This window comes from Mobula hypostoma, chromosome 16 (genome assembly GCF_963921235.1).
Source record: "Mobula hypostoma chromosome 16, sMobHyp1.1, whole genome shotgun sequence".
NCBI classification, from domain to species: Eukaryota; Metazoa; Chordata; class Chondrichthyes; order Myliobatiformes; family Myliobatidae; genus Mobula; species Mobula hypostoma.
The window spans coordinates 36,661,530-36,681,872 of NC_086112.1; the positions used below are offsets into that span (position 1 = coordinate 36,661,530).

Below are 20,343 nucleotides of genomic sequence, written 5' to 3' on the forward strand. Positions count from 1 at the left end.
GAGTGTTGCAGGAGTGCTGGGAAAATGGGAGGTTTCAGAGGGATACCTTTAGTCGGGTAGGGAATGATATCGTGAAAGAATGTGGAGTATTTGATCTGAGGATAAGTCCTTCAGTAGTTTATCCGGTTGTAGCTCCATGGAAGCTTGTATGGCCTGACATAGACTGGCATTTGTTAGAGGTAAAAAGGAAAGAAAGATATAAAACAGATTTGGTAAATGCATTTAACTGTCATGTGATGGAAAAGTATAGTGTTTATACTCACATTTATACAGATGGTGCGAAGGAACCTGAAACAGGAGTGACAGGGTTTGGGGTGGTAATACCAGCAAAAGAAATTGGAATCAGCAGAACATCTAATAAGTTAGGGGTGTTTACAGTGGAGATGCTGGCAGTGTTGGTTGTGTTGCAATGGGTGCAGAAAGCCAGACAAGCCAAAGCATTGATATGTTCAGATTCATCCTCAGTTCTAGCAAGTTTAAGGTCTTTTCACACAAACAGTTGGCAAGATGTACTTTATGAAGTCCTTCAGTTAGTTACAAGAATTGCAAATCAGGGAGGTCAGGTAAAATTTCTATGGGTTCCAGCACATGTAGGGGTGAAGGGGAATGAGAGGGTGGATGAGTTGGCAAAGAGGGCGTTAAAGAAAGAAAATGTGGAAATGTGCATTAGTATCAGTAAAGCAGAGGTTAAGTGTGTAATCTGGGAAAAAATCAACTGAATGTGGCAAGAAAGATGGGACAGGGAGGGGAAAGGGAGGCATTTATATCAAATACAAAAGAGTGTTGCAGTTACTAGGGTAGGTAATGGAAACAGAAGAGAGGAAATTGTGTGGACTAGGTTAAGGCTGGGGCATTGTGCATTAAACAAAACATTGAAAATGATAGGGAAACACCAGACAGGATTGTGTGAGGAAAGTCAGGAAGAGGAGTCAGTAGAACATGTAGTTTTGTGTTGCAGGAAGTATGGGATACAGAGAAAGATGATGAGAAATAAATTAAGGGAGTTGGGGATGCAGGAATTCACATTAAAAGGGTTGCTGGGTATGGGTGAGAGAGCACGTCCGGGTATTTTTAGCGTTTTTAAGGGGTACAGGGTTTTTTTATAGAATATGACGAATAAACAGGAATAGGATACTAGGATGGTCAAAGATGGGAGGGTGAAGTGTAGGTTTGTGTGTGTGTATATATATATTTAATATATATATAAGTTTAATAGAGCTGTTAGGGAGGGTTTAAACTAATTTGGCAGGGGGATGGGAAACAGGATGATAGAGCGGAGGAAGGGGAAAACAGAAATAAATCTAAGATAGTGAGCAGTAAAGATGTCAGGAAAGACAGGCAGGTGATGGGGCAAATGTGTAGCCATTGGGATGAGTTGCAGTGAACTCAAAGCAAAAAGTATCAAATACTGGTCTTAAGGTGTTGTATTTAAATGCACGCAGCATAAGGAATAAGGTGGATGATCTTGCTGTACAGCTACAGATTGGCAGGTATGATATTGTGGCCATCACTGAGACCTGGCTAAAGGATGCATGTCTCTGGGAGCTGAATGTCCAAGGATACATGGTGTATCGGAAGGATAGGAAGGTAGGCAGAGGGGGAGGCGTGGCTTTATTGGTAAGAAATGATATTAAATCATTAGAAAGAGGTGATATAGGATCGGAAGGTGCAGAATCTTTAAGGGTTGAGCTAAGGAATAGCAGGGGTAAAAGGACTCTGATGGCAGTTATTTATAGGCCTCCAAACAGCTGCAGGGATGTGGACTACAAATTACAACAGGAAATAGAAAAGGCTTGTTGGAAGGGCAGTGTTATGATGATTATGGGGGATTTTAACATGCGAGTAGATTGGAAAAATCAGGTCGGCACTGGATCTCAAGAGAGAGAATTTGTAGAATGTCTGCGAGATGGCTTTTTAGAACAGCTTGTTGTTGAGCCCACTAGGGGATTGGCTGTACTGGATTGGGTATTGTGTAATGAACCGGAGGTGATTGGAGAGATTGAGGTGAAGGAACCCTTAAGAGGCAGTGATCATAACATGATTGAGTTCACTGTGAAATTAGAAAAAGAGAAGCCAAAATCTGATGCGTCGGTGTTTCAGTGGAGTAAAGGAAATTACGGTGGCATGAGAGAGGAACTGGCCAAAGTTGACTGGAAAGGGACACTGGCGGGAAAGATGGCAGAGCAGCAGTGGCTGGAGTTTATGCAAGAAATGATGAATGTGCAAGGCAGGTATATTCCAAAAAAGAAGAGATTTTCGAGAGGAAAAAGGATGCAACCGTGGTTGACAAGAGAAGTCAAAGCCAAAGTTAAAGCAAAGGAGAGGGCATACAAGGAAGCAAAAATTAGTGGGAAGACAGAGGATTGGGAAGTTTTTAAAACCTTACAAAAGGAAACCAAGAAGGTCATTAAGAGGGAAAGGATTAACTATGAAAGGAAGCTAGCAAATAATATCAAAGAGGACACTAAAAGCTTTTTCAAGTATATAAAGAGTAAAAGACAGGTGAGAGTAGATATAGGACCGATAGAAAATGATACTGGAGAAATTGTAATGGGAGATGAGGAGATGGCAGAGGAACTAAGTATTTTGCATCAGTCTTCACTGAGGAAGACAGCAGGTTACCGGACACTCAAGGGTGGCAGGGAAGAGAAGTGTGCGCAGTCACAATTACGACAGAGAAAGTACTCAGGAAGCTGAATAGGCTAAAGGTCGATAAATCTCCTGGACCAGATGGAATGCACCCTCGTGTTCTGAAGGAAGTAGCTGTGGAGATTGCGGAGGCATTAGCGATGATCTTTCAAAAGTCGATAGATTCTGGCATGGTTCCGGAAGACTGGAAGATTGCAAATGTCACTCCGCTATTTAAGAAGGGGGCAAAGAAGCAAAAAGGAAATTATAGACCTGTTAGCTTGACGTCGGTGGTTGGGAAGTTGTTGGGAGTCGATTGTCAAGGATGAGGTTACAGAGTACCTGGAGGCATATGACAAGATAGGCAGAACTCAGCATGGATTCCTTAAAGGAAAATTCTGCCTGACAAACCTATTACAATTTTTTGAGGAAATTACCAGTAGGCTAAACAAGGGAGATGCAGTGGATGTTGTATATTTGGATTTTCAGAAGGCCTTTAACAAGGTGCCACACATGAGGCTACTTAACAAGATAAGAGCCCATGGAATTACAGGAAAGTTACATACATGGATAGAGCGTTGGCTGATTGGCAGGAAAAAGAGAGTGGGAATAAAGGGATCCTATTCTGGTTGGCTGCTGGTTACCAGTGGTGTTCCACAGAGATCAGTGTTGGGGCCGCTTCTTTTTACATTGTACATCAACGATTTGGATTATGGAATAGATCGCTTTGTGGCTAAGTTTGCTGACGATACGAAGATAGGTGGAGGGGCCAGTAGTGCTGAGGAAATGGAGAGTCTGCAGAGAGACTTGGATAGATTGGAAGAATGGGCAGAGAAGTGGCAAATGAAGTACAATGTTGGAAAGTGTATGGTTATGCACTTTGGCAGAAAAAATAAACGGGCAGACTATTATTTAAATGGGGAAAGAATTCAAAGTTCTGAGATGCAATGGGATTTGGGAGTCCTCGTACAGGATTCCCTTAAAGTTAACCTCCAGGTTGAGTCAGTAGTGAAGAAGGCGAATGCAATGTTGGCATTCATTTCTAGAGGAATAGAGTATAGGAGCAGGGATGTGATGTTGAGGCTCTATAAGGCACTGGTGAGACCACACTTGGAGTACTGTGGGCAGTTTTGGGCTCCTTATTTAAGAAAGGATGTGCTGACGTTGGAGAGGGTACAGAGAAGATTCACTAGAATGATTCCGAGAATGAGAGCGTTAACATATGAGGAATGTTTGTCCGCTCTTGGACTGTATTCCTTGGAGTTTAGAAGAATGAGGGGAGACCTCATAGAAACATTTCGAATGTTAAAAGGCATGGACAGAGTGGATGTGGCAAAGTTGTTTCCCATGATGGGGGAGTCTAGTACGAGAGGGCATGACTTCAGGATTGAAGGGCGCCCTTTCAGAACAGAAATGTGAAGAAATTTTTTTAGTCAGAGGGTGGTGAATCTATGGAATTTGTTGCCACGGGCAGCAGTGGAGGCCAAGTCATTGGGTGTATTTAAGGCAGAGATTGATAGGTATCTGAGTAGCCAGGGCATCAAAGGTTATGGTGAGAAGGCGGGGAAGTGGGACTAAATAGGAAAAAATGGATCAGCTCATGATAAAATGGCGGAGCAGACTCGATGGGCCGAATGGCCTACTTCTACTCCTTTGTCTTATGGTCTAAATGTATTAATAAGATATAATACACAGAAATCAAAATGAGATTAAGTAAATATAGGTTCTGTAATCTTTATTAAATCTGTTTTCAAGATTTGCATTTTAAAGCAATCACAGTTAAACACCATCTTGAAAGTTAATTCACACAAATTCTTCACAGTTGTATTCAATAACCATATGTAACTTCAACTAAACACTAACAAAAAGATAGTAAGGCAAATGTGGACTTTGCTTTGACTAATAGTTTTTGTATTCTGCCCAAAGTTGTCTTGTAGCTACCATAGTGTTATAAATAGAATATGAGAAGTTATAAAGTGTGTGCTACATGGACAGTAAACAGATTACAGACTTAGATTACCTAACTGTAGTATACTCAAAAATTTTAATAGGACTGATATCAGAATAGGAACAATGTACAAATGTAATTTTTATCTGGGCCTTTGAGGAGCAAGGAGACAAAAGAATTAGATATTGAAATGGTGGCGAATTATACAGCAGGGTGGAGAAGAAAATTAAACCTGAGTAACGACTAGGCTGGGTTTTATTTTGGATGGTATAGACAAAACAATGCTAAAATATACTATCAGACAAAGCTTAATCTTAAGTACAAAAATGTACAGAGAGGTGCAATGCAGTGCAATTGAATCAAATGTGAGTATAGAACTGGGATGGATACAAAGGACAGGCTATAATGGTGGTGGGAAAGAAGATCTAATAGAAAAGAAAAATAAAGTAGATTTGGGATAGGTTAAAATATTTGAAATGAAAAAGATATAGACTGGGAAATAGGTGAGTGAAAGGAAAGATATTCTGATGAACAGAAAGGGAATAAATCATAAGATATAGGAGCAGAATTAGAACATTTGGCTCATTGAGTTGCTCTGCCGTTTGATCATAGCTGATTCATGTTCCCTCTCTACTTCACTCTCTTCCCTTCTCCCCATAATCTTTGATACCCTTACTATCCAAGAACCTGTCAACCTCCACTTTAAATATACCCATTGACTTGTCTTCCACTGCCAACTGTGGTAATGAATTCTGCAGAATCAGCACACTCTGGCCAAATAAATTCCTCCTGTTCTAAAGGGAGTTAAAGGAGTATGATAGGTATGTTAATTATCAACTGTGATGGAAATAAGGAGAATGGAAAGCAGAGTTGGTGCATAAATAATTATACCTGTGTGGGGCAAAACTTATTTATAACTGAGATCCAATACTTACTTTAAATATAGTATAATTTATGTTTGGTTCTTAGGTTGTCATATACGGGGGGGGGGCAGTGGGGATAAACTCCCATTACCTATTAAATGCTCTCAACTCAAATAGCCATGGACAACGAAGTTCAGTTCCTGGTTTTCACGTATGGCTTAGCTACTAAGCCTCGTGGAATTGCTTCTACTGGCAGGAGAGGGGGCAAAAGTGGGTTACTGGTGCCTTAAAACCAGTCACTACAGGCAGATGGGGCTCATCAGCCGTGGTTGGCAGCTCATCTAAGAGAAGGAAAACTCTGATCTCAAACCTCCACTGCTTTGTGGCTATACCCTCTCATGGGGAAGTCTTAGTGCTGGTAACAAACTGTATCGGTCTTTGCCGTTCCCTTTGGATTCATCAGCTGTGTGGAGAGGGACAGCCTACTGCATGGGAAATAGCTTGTTCTCTTACATACTAGCTTGCAAATCACGTAGGCAGCCAGCATGCAATACCCATGGTCAACCTCGATCAACTAAGGGCCTCACAATTTAGGCTTGAAGAAAAGCATAGATACTTAAGTTTAAAATGATGGTGCGAGAACTTGCAGCATTACAGGTGCCCAGCTGAGAAAAATAATTGTCTTCAAAGGAGAGTGATCTGAAAAACAAAACCTAGGCTTTGTAGAATATACAGCTCTGTGGACTGGTTGAGTACCACACTGCAGCCTGAAACTTGGTGTGAGTCAGTAATAGGACTGGTATGTCACTGTATAAGCCAGCTGGTGGTGTAGTGGCATCAGCACCAGACTTTGGAGCGAAGGCTCCCGAGTGCTAATCCAGCCAGCTCCCTGAGCGTCGAGCTAGCAACTCGGCCTCATAAAAATAAGAAAGCCTGCTAAAAAAAACGCCCCTTGGAGTTAAGGGCTTTCTTCTTCATGTCACTGTATTGGAGGGAAATTTGAATTAATTTTTATTGATTCACCTTGTGAGATCTGTACCTTATTGATATCCGTACTTGCCCTTGAGAAGTAGAGGTAAGTTGTATTTTTGAACCACTGTCACCTAAGGATGTTCCAAAATTGAGATACGATGAATGCATATTTTGAGTTAGGGAAATGTAATTTGGATGGAAATTACATGTAGTGGTGTTCCCATGAACTTATTTCTCTTTTCCTTTTTGGGGTTAAAAATTACAGATTGGTACGATGTTCTTAGAAAAGGCAACATTAATAGCTGGAGTGGATTTTGCAGATGATATACACTGCAGCTTATGTATGCCAGTAATGGAGGGAATGTTTAGGGCACTTGTTATTAAAGTGGGCTACTTTGTCCTGGACAGTATCAATCCCGATGACAGTTGTGGAGCTGCAGGTTCCAGGCAAGTGGATTTATGCCCTGTTAACAGTGGAAAAGTTTCTGGGTATCATGAGATGAATCACTCAGCACAAGATATCCAGTTTCTGAGTTGCTCATGCAGTTATGGTATTTATTTGGCTTGTCAAGCTGAGTTTCTGATCAATGTCAATGGTAGTGCACTCAGAGTACAACTCAACAGCAAGTTTTAGTATGCTCCCTTGTTGGAGATCAACATTGCCTGGCATTTTCGTGGGATCAGAAAATTTTGAACAGGCGCTTCAGTAGGATTGTAGGATGTAGTCAGCACCAGATTTGTGGTTACATTAGTGCAAAAAAATTACAGGAGAAGGAAGAAGTGGTTGAGGTAGATACAGCAACAACATATAAAGTACATTTGGACATCTCCATGGAGGGATACGGACCATCTATAGCAAAAGAAAATAGCTTAGATGGACATTTTGGTGGGCATGGACAAATTGCGGTGAAGAGTCTGTTTCCAGGCTATATTACTCTACGGCTCAAAATATAATAGAATTTATACAAATTCTCTCTAAAGATAAAGCTTAATAGGTGTTGCTTAACTGGTGAAATTACATGAAATTCCTAGATCAAGATTGAAGAAAGAAACCTCACATTAATCTATTCTACCAAGTCCTAATAAGCTAGGAATTGAACACCCATGTTGATACAATATCATTTGGTGTACAAGTCTAAAAAATGATAAAAGCTAGAGAATTACCATGATTAAATCTGACACAATAACAAGATAAAACAATATTTGAGAGATGTCAAGACAGGAATTAAACTTCTGGAGATATAAAGTAAGTCAGTGTAGGCAAGATCATCAATTATTACGTTATTTCTAAACTTTGGTTATCCACATTCCAATGCAGTCCATGAATTTTCATTTGACTTTTTTCTGGTGAAGTTAGCTCCATGCTGAAAGCCCTTCTTCTCTGGAGTTGTCAGCTGTCTTTAAGAGACAACCATTACAGATAATTATCCACATTCAATGAATAACAGAAAAGCAGATATGATACTCAAAAACAGTAAATTAGCATTATATCAAAATGAAATATAGCTGAAGGCAAGATAGATACACAGGTGGACACTTTTATTCAGTGCAATGAGAATAAAAAAATACTGTATACATGGAATATCACTTGTTGACAAAATTGATGGAAATATCAACCTGGAAGTGATATCCAAGAAACTTTAAAACAAAACTAATAGTATGATGCATACATAGCACTTGAGCGTTTTAAGTCTGTGTGGGTATAAAAGAATACCACACTTCAAAATGAAAACAGGATTGACAATGGTGAATCAATTTCCTCAATTCAGGGAAGAATAAATTGCTATGGTGCAAAGATGTATATAGTGTTTCTTTTAAATAATTATCTGATGAGTGCACTGCCTAAATTACCTACATTGTGAAGCTGAAGTTGTCCTAATTTCAGTCCATGGAGAACTCTGTATACTTCCCTCTAGTGGATGAAAGAAATGTTCACAATTAGTCTGTTTTCCACTTTGCCAAATTTGCATCAAATTAGAAATGCCCTCTTGTTGCCATGGAATTTAATTCTGGGAACCTCTATTATGTGGCATTGAGTCATGGAGTTTCACAGCTCAGAAACTGACTCTTTGGCCCACATGTCCATGCTAAACTCTTTACTTATCTATACTCGTCTTATTTGCCAGCACTGGATTTATATCCTTCTATGCCTTGCCCATTCAAATGTCTCTCTAAGTGTCCCTTCAACTGTGATTTATCTGATTCCACTATCTCTTTTGGCACGTAAACACGAGGAATTCTGCAGATGCTGGAAATTCAAGCAACACACATCAAATTTGCTGGTGAATGCAGCAGGCCAGGCAGCATCTCTAGGAAGAGGTACAGTCGAAGCTTCGGGCCGAGACCCTTCGTCAGGACTAACTGAAGGAAGAGCTAGTAAGAGATTTGTAAGTGGGAGGGGGAGGGGAGATCCGAAATGATAGGAGAAGACAGGAAGGGGAAGGATGGAACCAAGAGCTGGACAGCTGGTTGGCAAAAGGGATATGAGAGGATCATGGGACAGGAGGCCCAGGGAGAAGGAAAAGGGGGGGGGAACCCAGAGGATGGGCAAGGGGTATAGTGAGAGGGACAGAGGGAGAAACAGGAGAGAGAGAGAGAAAGAATGTGTGTATATAAATAAATAACGGATGGGGTACAAGGGGGAGGTGGGGCATTAGCAGAAGTTAGAGAAGCAAATGTTCATGCCATCAGGTTGGAGGCTACCCAGACGGAATATAAGGTGTTGTTCCTTTTTTTCCGCTGGTACCTTAGCTCTCCTCAGGTCTACCACCAGCGCCTTAGTCTTTTTCACATTAAGCTGCAGATAATTCTGCTCACACCATGTGACAAAGTTTCCTACCGTAGCCCTGTACTCAACCTCATCTCCCTTGCTGATGCATCCAACTATGGCAGAGTCATCCGAAAACTTCTGAAGATGACAAGACTCTGTGCAGTAGTTGAAGTCCGATGTGTAAATGGTGAAAAGAAAGGGAGACAAGACAGTCCCCTGTGGAGCCCTACTGCTGCTGATCACTCTGTTGGACAAACAATGTTGCAAGCACACATACTGTGGTCTGCCAGTCAGGTAATCAAGAATCCATGACACCAGGGAAGCATCCACCTGCATCGCTGTCAGCTTCTCCCCCAGCAGAGCAGGGCGGATGGTGTTGAACGCACTGGAGAAGTCAAAAAACATGACCCTCACAGTGCTCGCTGGCTTGTCCAGGTGGGCGTAGACACGGTTCAGCAGGTAGACGATGGCATCCTAAACTCCTAGTCGGGGCTGGTAGGCGAACTGGAGGGGATGTAAGTGTGGCCTGACCATAGGCCGGAGCAGCTCCAGAATTAAGGACATGAACTTCAAAATCCCTCCGTTTACTATACATTTTCTACCCCTATTTTACCTTGTACCTGTTGGGATTAAGTTTCATCAAATAACACTACAACATTTCTATTTTATATATATCCTCCTATAGCATTAGACAACCTTCCTTGCTATCTACACCACCACCAATTTTCATATCATTCACAAATTTACTAACATTACCTCATACATTCGTATCCAACATGTCAGTATACATCACAATCAACACAGGTTCCAGAACAGATCTTTGTGGTATGCCAGTGGTTACAGAATTTCAATTAGAAAAGCATTCTTTCAACATCAACCTCCTCATCCAATCTCCAAGCCAATCTTGGAACTAATTAGCCAGCTTGTCTTGGGATAAGCTTACCCTACAGTCTATATGGACTTCAGTACGTCAAATGTTTTCTAAAGTCCATGTAGACAATACCTACCATCCTACCTACATCAAACTTATTAGTTATCTCCACAAAAAAAAATCTCGAATTAGTGAGACAGGATTTTCCTGACATAAAGCAACGCTAAGTATATCTAACATTGTTTCCAAATGTACTTAAATCTGATCCCTTAAAACTTTCTCCAATAATTTCCCTACCACTTCATCAGTCTGTGGTTACCTGACTAATTTTAATTACCTTCTTAAATAAAGGACCAACATTAGCATTCTTCCAGTCTTCTGGTACCTCATTGTGTTTAACACAGGTGCAAAGATATCAATCAGGACTCTAGCCATCTCCTTCCTTGCTTCCCATAGCATCCAAGGATAGATCTCATCCAACCCAAGGGTTATCAACTATTATGTGCTCCATGGCATGTAATGCTTTTCCTTCCTTGTACTTACATGTGCCAGACCCTCAACAATCCTCTTCCTGAATTCAATACCTTTCATGTCCTTCTCAATGAATACAGATGAAAAGTATTCATTTAGGATCTTGCCCACTCTTTCTCTGGTTCCCTTCTTGCTCCCCTCTGCCATTAGGCAGAAGATACCAAAGTCTGAAAGCACACATACCACCAGGCTCAAGGACAGCTTCAATCCCATTGTTATCAGACACTTGAACTGATCTCTTCTATGATAAAATGGAATCTTGACCTCACAATCTACTTTGTTATCATCTTGCACTTTATTTTTTATATCTTCACTATACTTTTGCTGTAGCTTTTACATTTTATTCTGCATTGTTATTACCTTGTTCTACTTCACTGCACTGTCTAATGATTTGATCTGTATGAACAGTATGCAAGCAAAGCTTTTCAGGGTATCTTGGTACATGTGACAAGAATAAACCAATAACAGTACCATTACATCTTGGGACTTCCCTTAATATTACCTGGCAAGGATATTTCATGGCCCTTATTTTATCCTCCTAATTCCTTCCTTAAATTTTCTTCTATACCTTCTGCTGTTAAATAAGTAATTACAAAAACACATTTTGCAAGATATATGTAGTAATCCCAATAAATATACAGTGGCTTCCAGTTAATTGGGCAGACTCTTACTTGGGACAACAGTTAAAGAACAAAAACTAATCGAGAAAATTGGCAGGATTCTCTTCATGACACCATTGGGGCAGGAGAATTTTGCTGAAGAAGTTCTCACTAGCAAGGCATGCATACTTGTGTGGCCATTACACAGTACACTGTGCTTAGAGTGAACAGTTTTAAATACCAAAAAAGAGAAAAGCTGCAGATGCTGGAAATCCAAGGAACACACACAAAATGCTGGAGGAGCTCAGCAGCCAGGCAGCATCTATGAAAAAGAATATAGTCGACTCTTCAGGTGGGTCTTTTCTCTTTGGTGGTTGAGGTAGTGCGACGCAAAATCAGGACTGGGGTAAAAAGATGAGGAGTCAGAGTTAGAAGGTGGGTGGAGGGGAGGGAGAAACACAAGGTGATAGGTGAAATTGGGGGGGTGGCGGGGGAAAGGGTAAAGAGCTGGGAAGTTGATTGGTGAAAGAGATCCAGGGCCGGAGAAAAGGGAATCTGATGGGAGAGGACATAAGGCCAAGGAAGAAAGAAAAGGGGGGAAGAGCACCAGAAAGAGGTGATGGGCGGCCAAGGAGATAAGGTGATAAGGTCTGGGTGGGGGGTGTTGAGGATTATCGCAAGTTTGAAAAATCGATGTTCATGCCATCAGGTTGGAAGCTACCCAAACAGAATGTAAGGTGTTGCTCGTCCAACCTGAGTGTGGCCTCATCGTGATAGTAAAGGAAGCCATGGACTGATATGTCGGAATTGGAATGGAAAGTGGAATTAAAATGAGTGGCCACTGGGAGATCTATCTGGCGGACATACATAGGTGCTCAGCAAAGTGGTCTCCCAATCTATGTCGGGTCTCACTGATATAGTGGGAGACACACTGGGAGCACCGGATACTGTAGATGACCCTAACAGACTTACAGGTGAAGTGTTGCCTCACCTGGAAGGATGGTTTGGAGGTCTGAATGGTAGTGAGGAAGGACGTGTAGGTGCAGGTGTAGCACTTTTCTCCTTGCAAGGATAACTGCTAGGAGGAAGATCATTGGGGAGGGACAAATGGACAAAGGAGTCACATAGCAAAAAGTGGAGGGAGAGGGAAAGGTGTGTTTGATGGTGGGATCCCATTGGAGATGGCAAAATTACGGAGAATTATGTGCTGGATACAGAGGCTGGTGGGGTGGTAGGTGAGGTCAAGTCGAACCCTATCCCTGGTGGGGTGGCAAGAAGATGGGGTAAGGGTAAACATGCATGAAATGGAAGAGATGTGGTTGAGGGTAGCATTGATGGTGGAGGAAGGGAAGGCCCTTTTTTTTTTTGAAGAAGGAGGACATCTTCTTCATCCTGGAATTAAAAGCCTCACCCTGAGAGCAGATGCAGTGGAAATAGAGGAATTGAGAGAAGGGGATGACCTTTTTACAAGTAACAGTGTAGGAAGAGGTATAATCGAGGGTAGCTGCAAGAGTCAATGGGTTTATAATACACATCAGTAGATAAACTGCTTCCAAAGATAGAGATAGAAAGATCAAGAAAGGGGAGGGAGGTGTTGGAAATGGACCAGGTAAATCTGAGGGCAGGGAAGCAGAACCAATGCAGTCGTCGCTGTAGCATAGGAAAAGTGGGGGAGAGGCATCTGTGTAGTCTTGGAACATAGACTGTTCCATGTAGCCCCAAAGAACATAGGCATAGCTGAGACCTATGTGAGTACCCATGACTATACCTCTTGTTCGGAGGAAGTGGGCAGAGCCAAAAGAAAAATTATTGAGAGTGAGGACAAGTTCCGCCAGACAGAGGAGAGTGGTGGTGGAGGGAAACTGGTTGGGTCTGGTGTGGAGAAAGAAATGGAGAGCATTGAGGCCTTTAAATACTATCAGTTGTGTGTGTTTGCATTCAAAAAGCAATGATTTTTGCCACTGATCGTTGGCAAGAAATAAGCAGTAAGACAATTCTAAACTGTTTTGCTTACTGTACTTTCAAGCACTTAGGCTTGGGGATGCCAGAAACAGCCGGGAGTGCAAACAAAACGATGTCACTACTTCAATAAGTTAGGAACTACAAAGAATTTGAAGGTATCGACAATCATCTTGAATGTTACAATGAGAATGACGATTTGGAGGATAGCATTGTCTGCACTAATGTTTGCTCTTATTTTGTTCATTGAGTACACTGGATGAATTCCTCCATTGATAACTATTAGGAACTAATACATAGTATTATATTTCTCTAGTGCTTTCTAGTGTTCTAATTTGACCTGTATTTCATTTAAATACATACAGTCGGCCCTTCTTATCCACGGGGGATTGGTTCCAGGACTCCGCCCCCCGCAGATACCAAAAAACGCGGATGCTCAAGTCCCTTATTTAACCTGTCTCAGTGCAGGTAGACCTTAGGACCCAGCAGACCTCTGGACCTTATTTAACCTGTCTCAGTGCGGTGGATTTTAGGACCTGGCGGAGCTCTGAATCTGCAGTGTTTCTGTTCACGAAAATAATCATGATCACGATTGAAAATAAAGTGGAAATAATAAAGCGATCGGAAAGAGGTGAAACGCCATCAGTCATTGGAAAAGCGTTAGGCTACAGTCGGTCAATGATCAGAACAATTTTAAAGGATAAAGTGAGAAAGACCCTGCCCTGATGAAAGCTACAATTATTATTAAGCAACGCAGTGGTTTAATTATTAAAATACATACATTTCTTAAGTGTTCTATATGCATAGAAAGGTAAAATATATACTATATGCTAAGACAAACGTTTCACTAACTGAGACTAAATAATACTGGATGTACCTGTTCCGACTAATTTAGTAAGAGAACCTCTGTTTTTTTTTATCCCGATCCGCGGTAACCTACGCACATCCTCCCGTATACTTGAAATCATCTCTAGATTACTTATAATACCTAATACAATGTAAATACTAAGTAAATAGTTGTTATACCGCATTGTTTAGGGAATAATGACAAGAAAAAAAAGTCTGTACATGCTCAAACAACAAGTGCTGGAAAGAGAACTTCCGGGTTTTCCCGAATCTGTGGTTGGTTGAATCCGTGCATGCGGAACCCGCAAATAAGGAAGGCCAACTGTAATTTGTTCCACAGTTTGTCTTTTTCTTCCATTTTTTACTGATTCTATATAATTTCGGCTAACTGGAGCTTAATTGGGTCAAAATGTACTGGTCTCAATGTGTCCAAATTAACTGGAATTCACTGTATTTGAATAGATTTTTAATATTTAATTCAAATCAAACAAAAACACATAATATTCCTAATCTATAACATGAGAAAATCTGCAGATACTGGAAATTCAAGCAACACATGCAAAATGCTGATAGAACACAGCAGGCCAGGCAGTATCTATAGGAAGAGGTACAATCGACGTTTCGGGTCCTGATGAAGGGTCTCGGCCCAAAATGTCGACTGTAACCTCCCCCTATAGATGCTGCTTGGCCTGCTGTGTTCTACCAGCATTTTGTGTGCGTTGTGTATTCCTAATCTACGCCTCTTTTAAACTGAATATTATTGATCTGAGAGTTACGTGTTAAATTTTCAGAAAAAGAAACATGAACCACAAGATAGAAGACAGACCTTGGAGCTTTTGAATTTCCTTTAAAAGATCATCATACACTTGGGTAAACAGGTCCTCTGGGGATTTTGTTCCATCCAAATAAACTGAAGAAAAATAAAAAATACATGCATTTGGATCATTTGATGCTGCAGGTAATTTCCTGGCCATACCCTATAATATTTCAAGATTTCTTCAAGACTCCAATTAAAAACTTAAAAGAAAATTTTAACTGCCAGAGAAGAATTTGAAAATGGCAGGCATCAAAATACTAACTATCTGAATATCATTATATTGTCATTATTCTTCTTGTTATATTAAAATAAATCTACAGACAGAATTAGGAGGGTAAAACTAGTAATCATTATGCTCAAGGTTATATATTTAGATTTATGTGAATTTTTCTGCACATCCATTTCATTCTTTCAAAATAATAAAGAAAAACTGCAGGTCATGCAAGTCTTAAGTAATTGATTCTTAAATGATTACTTATGTTGGGCACTCTCTCTTCCATTTCTTTTCTGTTTTTGAGGTACATTGGCCACACATGTCCATCAAAATTTCCAGGTGGGTCAGGGGGTTCGTAGATTCTTAAACTAGGGAAAGGAAATTCAGCTTACAGTTTTATATAATTTGAAAATAATAATGCTCATAATATTTTAAATCACTAATTACCATCTTCGTCTCTTGCACTCCTCATATGGAATGGAGAGATAATAGCGTTGATTAAAAACATCATTCAGTGGCCTAAAAACATATGAAAAACAATGTTATGAATTCAAGCAGTGTTATGAATTCAATCAAATGCACCAACACAGTCAAATTGTAATTAAACCACAAATGAAGACGGATTCCATTAAAATTAGATTAGGACAATTTTAGACTTTGCAAATGTTTTCTTCATGTATTGGCAGAAGACTGTTATGAGCTGATTATCATCCTCTAAGCCTTTAATTACTTCTGTTTCTCAGGAGCAATGCAAATAAAACCAGGTCATCACACTACTGTGACACAATGAACTCAAACTCCCTTGGGCCACCCAGAGCCTGTTAATAAATAAAATACTTTCTTTACAACATAGTTAATTTATAGTTTCTACACAATAGTTTAGTGGAACTATAATAAAACACTTTAATACAATTAATAAACGTCTGAATCCTTGAAAAATATAAGAAACATACTTATAATTATAAATAAGGAACCCTTCTATTATTAGGACACCAAGTCCCCTGCATTCTGGCACTGCTTGATCCTCACGTATGGCAGCCATGTTATTCATCCAGGCATATACTGCAATCATCATTGCTTCCATATCCAGAGCTGTGAGGACTAAAAAGGAAAGAAATGGATGCCTTTTAATTGGTGTAAACAACATTGTTTATGGAGCAACCGTCTTCCTTTTTCTGTTATATTGCACACGACAGAACTCTGTTTATTTCACAGAGAATGTCAGTGATATTAATTTCAAGATTATATCACTTGATCCAAAATGTAAATGATCAGAAGAATTCAGATTGTAATGAGTAAAAGTAATGGTTTCATTTTGGTGGAAAACTTCAACTTCATGGGGGAGCTGTTGAAGCGTGCAATTCTGGTGGTGGGTAGACCTTGATGGTGAAATCAGAGGGAATTTGAGAGATTAAAAATGAGAGGTAAAAACCCTTCTCTTGATGTTTAATTGGGGTTACAGGAGTGAAAGAAAGTAAACTTTCCAAAGTTATGACATTTTCTTTTACATCTGCCAAAACAATATTAGAGAATCTATTAACATTCATTAAATGTTCCTTTAAGTGTCTTATATAAAGTTGAAGTATGGGAGGAGAAATGTAATGATAAATTTAAAGAGGCTGCTTTATTCCAAAGTAAATCTGTGATCACCCTCCTGTGATTGTTGTTATCACAAAAGAATTTACTTGAAATTTAACAAATCTTACCATCATACTGCTGAAAGCCATCTTCTCCAACCTCCACATCAGCCGAATCCTGAAAAATAACAAACATAAAGCCATAAATAGCTATTACTCCAAAATACAATTTCTGGTCTACAGTGCAAAAGACTCGTCTCTATTCGGTGTGTATAAGATTTGAGGTTGCAGAAAATTTAGACTCGAAGCAATGTTGCTGCCATGTTTCGTAGAAGATTAGTTTGGAAATGTTAAATATCTTGGGGAACTGTATGAATATCATTGCAAGGTGAAAGCCTTTATTTAAAAAAGGCAAAATGTTAAGAAACCTAATGAGAAAATTATGTGTCAAGTGGAAACCATTATCAATTTCACATGGAAACATACTTAATTGCAATGCTTAAGGCAAAAATTTCAGTCTTTCAGAAAGCAAAATATATATAATAAAATAGAATATAGAACATTACAGCACAGTATAAGCCCTTTTGCCCAGAATATTTAACCAAATTTTCAACCTACTCTAAGATCAATTTAACCCTACCCTCTTGTAGCTCTCCATTTATCTTTCATCTATGTTCTTATGTAAGAGTCTCGTAAATACCCCTAATATTCGCCTCTATACCTGGCAGCACATTTCACACATCCACCATTTTATGTAAAAAACCTACTCTGACATGACTCCATTACTTTCTTCCAATCACCTTAAAATTTTGTCCTCCCTTATTAGAAATTTCCACCCTGAAAAAAGGTGTGGCTGTCCGATCTATCCATGCCTCTTAACATCTTATACACCCCATCACCTTCTCGCCCTCCATTGCTTTCAAAGAGATCAGCCCTAAACTCGGCTCAACCTCTCCTCATAAAATATGCTCACTAATCCAGACAGCGTCCTCGTAAATCTCCTCTGCACTCTCTCCAAAGCCTCCACATTCTTCCTATAACGAGGGGATCAGAATTGAACACAATACCGCGTGTGGTCAAACTACGGTTTTATAGAGCTGCAATATTACCTAGTGACTCAAACGCAATCCCCCAACTAATGGAGGCCAATGTACCATATGCCTTGTTAACCACCCTATCAACTTGCATGGTAACTTTGAGGAATCTATGGATGTGGACCTCGAGATCCTACTGTTCTTCCAAACTGCGAAGAATCCTACCATTAATCCTGTACTCCGCTTTCAAGTTCGACCTTCCAAAGAGTATCATTTCACAGTTTTCTGGATTAAACTCCATCTGGTACTTCTCAGCTCCGCTCTGCATCCTACCCATGTCCTATTGTAACCAACGACAACCCTCTACATACAAAATTGAAAAGAATTCAGAAGATGAAAATGAATTTAGAATGATTTATAGATGAACATGGACAATAAACAAATTTTCTTAAATTGTTTTTGTACTAACCATTCCTGCACATTAATTTTAAAATTTAGCCATAATCTTTTCTCTCATTGTATTAGCTGTCCAAGAAACCTTTGATGTGCCTGGGCTCTGATTCAACGTCTAGAATGGTTCCAGTTTCTTCCACACATTGGTAAAAATCTGTCCATACTTATCAATACTATTGACAAAGGACTGCAAACCAAAAATATTGACTATTTCTCTTTCCAAGAATGCTGCCTGACCTGCTGAGTATTTTTCAGCATCTTCTCAGATTTTAAGTACCATTACAGTTCATGGTTTTCTTTTCAATACAGAATTTTCCTGGATTTTACTTGCAATTTCAATCAGTTACTGGGAAGTTTTCATGAACTGCTTTTAAATCGTTGATTACATTTTATGCTAGCATCAGACTTCTCATACAGAAGCCAAGGAGAAACCATTTCAAGTGTAAGACTGATGGTTTGTCTTACCCATTACCTCACCACATGTCCTCTCACTGCACCTCCACTATAATTTGATTCATGACATGCTGATTTAAATTTATAATAGTTAATTCACTTGCAAAGCTTATCTTGCGTTTACTGAAATATAAACATCTCTCAGAAGATGATATAGAGAACACATAGCATTACAGTGCAATCTCCGAACATAGAACAGTACAGAACAGAGAAAGACTCTGATTATTTATGCCTTTCATAAATATACGTGTGTGTGTATATATGCATATATATGTGTGTGTGTGTGTGTGTGTGTGTGTGTGTGTGTGTGTGTGTATGTGTGTGTATATATATATAGTTCTATCAGATTGTTCCTTAGCCTCTGATGCTCCACAGAAAACAATCCAAGTTTGTCGAATCTCTCCCCGCATTCTCTAAACTAGGCAACATCCTGATGAACCTCTTCTGCATTGTCTCCAAAACTTCCACATCCTTTTTGCAATGTGGCAACCAGAACTGCAGACAACAATCCAAACGTGGTCCAACCAATGTTTTATAGAATTGCAACATAACTTCTCCACTTTTAATAGTCAACAACAGAATCAATAGAAATTAGAATGCCATATACATTCTTACCAGACTGACAACTTGTATTGCCAATTTCAGGGAGCTCCAGACTAACAGATGATGCCACATGCTCTCCAACACACACCTAGAGAAGTTTGTCAAAGTTTCAGATGTCATGCCAAATCTTCACAAACTTCCAAAAAGTAGACACACTGCCATGCTTTCTTCATAATAGATCCTCAGAAATGAAACTCTGAGGAATTTAAAGTTGTTGACCCTCTCCACAACAAATCCCCTATGAGCATTGGTTCATGGATGTCTGGATTCCTCCTCCTGAGATCAATAATCAGCTCCTTGGTCTTGCTGACATTGAGTGAGAGGTTGTTGTTGTGGCACCACTCAGAGAGATTTTCAATATCCCTACTACAGTACATGCTGATTCATCACCACCTTTTATTCAGCCAACAACAGTGTTGTCAGAAGTATGTTAATTAAAAGGAAATTACTGACTGCAGATTGCAGTGAGAGTAGTTCAGAAGAAGTATATTTAGAAGTTTTGTAAGGTGCCTGTAACACATCGCTGTATTTCACCAGCACCATCTTGCTGAACAATAAGATGTATTACAAAAAGATAAATAAATTAATTCAAATAAGCAGTGCTAAAAGAGATGGAAAACTGAGGTAGTGTTCATGGGTTCATTGTCCATTCAGAAATCTGATGGCAGAGGGGAAGAAGCTGTTCCTAAAACTTATGTGCATCTTCAGGTTCCTGTACCTCCTCCTTGATGGTAGCAATGAAAAGAGGACATGCCTTGAGTGATGGGATCCTTAATGATGGATGCCACCTTCTTCAGACATTGCTTTTTGAATGGAGCTGGCTGAGTTTACAACTTACTGCCACGTTTTACCATTCTATGCAATGTCCTCTCCATACCATAGAGTGATGCAACCAGTTAGAATGCTCTTCATGGTACATCTATAGAAATATGTAAGTGTCTTTGGTGACATACAAATTGTCCTCAAACTCCTAATAAAACATAGCCGCTGTCATGCCTTCTTTGTAATTACACTAATATGTAGGTCTCAGGATAGATTCTCAGAAATGTTGGGATCCAAGAACTGGAAAGTGCTCACCTTTTCCACTTCTGATCCCCCAATAAAGACTTGTCCTTGTTCCCTCAACTTTCCGTTTCTTAAGTCCACAATCAATTCCTTGGTCTTCCTAACACTGTGTGTAAGGTTGCTGTTGCAATACCACTCAA

The 20,343-nt window shown here is 39.8% G+C and overlaps 1 protein-coding gene across 3 annotated transcripts in view; it reads right to left on the reverse strand.

The window, feature by feature from the left end:
• Positions 1-4,360: 4,360 nt before the first annotated feature.
• The window catches only part of LOC134357334 (nicotinamide riboside kinase 1-like), a 35,127-nt gene continuing 19,144 nt past the window's right edge, over positions 4,361-20,343 (reverse strand). For 2 of the 3 annotated variants that reach the window (XM_063068754.1, XM_063068755.1), the window contains 7 exons: positions 16,725-16,773; positions 15,972-16,119; positions 15,466-15,537; positions 15,280-15,386; positions 14,814-14,897; positions 8,267-8,323; positions 4,361-7,805 (listed from right to left, as the gene is read on the reverse strand). In XM_063068754.1, the coding sequence (XP_062924824.1) occupies positions 7,765-7,805; positions 8,267-8,323; positions 14,814-14,897; positions 15,280-15,386; positions 15,466-15,537; positions 15,972-16,119; positions 16,725-16,773 (558 nt within the window). In that variant the 3' untranslated portion in view covers positions 4,361-7,764. Of the gene's footprint in view, positions 7,810-8,266; positions 8,324-14,813; positions 14,898-15,279; positions 15,387-15,465; positions 15,538-15,971; positions 16,120-16,724; positions 16,774-20,343 lie in introns of all 3 variants that reach the window. The other variant, XM_063068756.1, reaches the window with a different exon arrangement.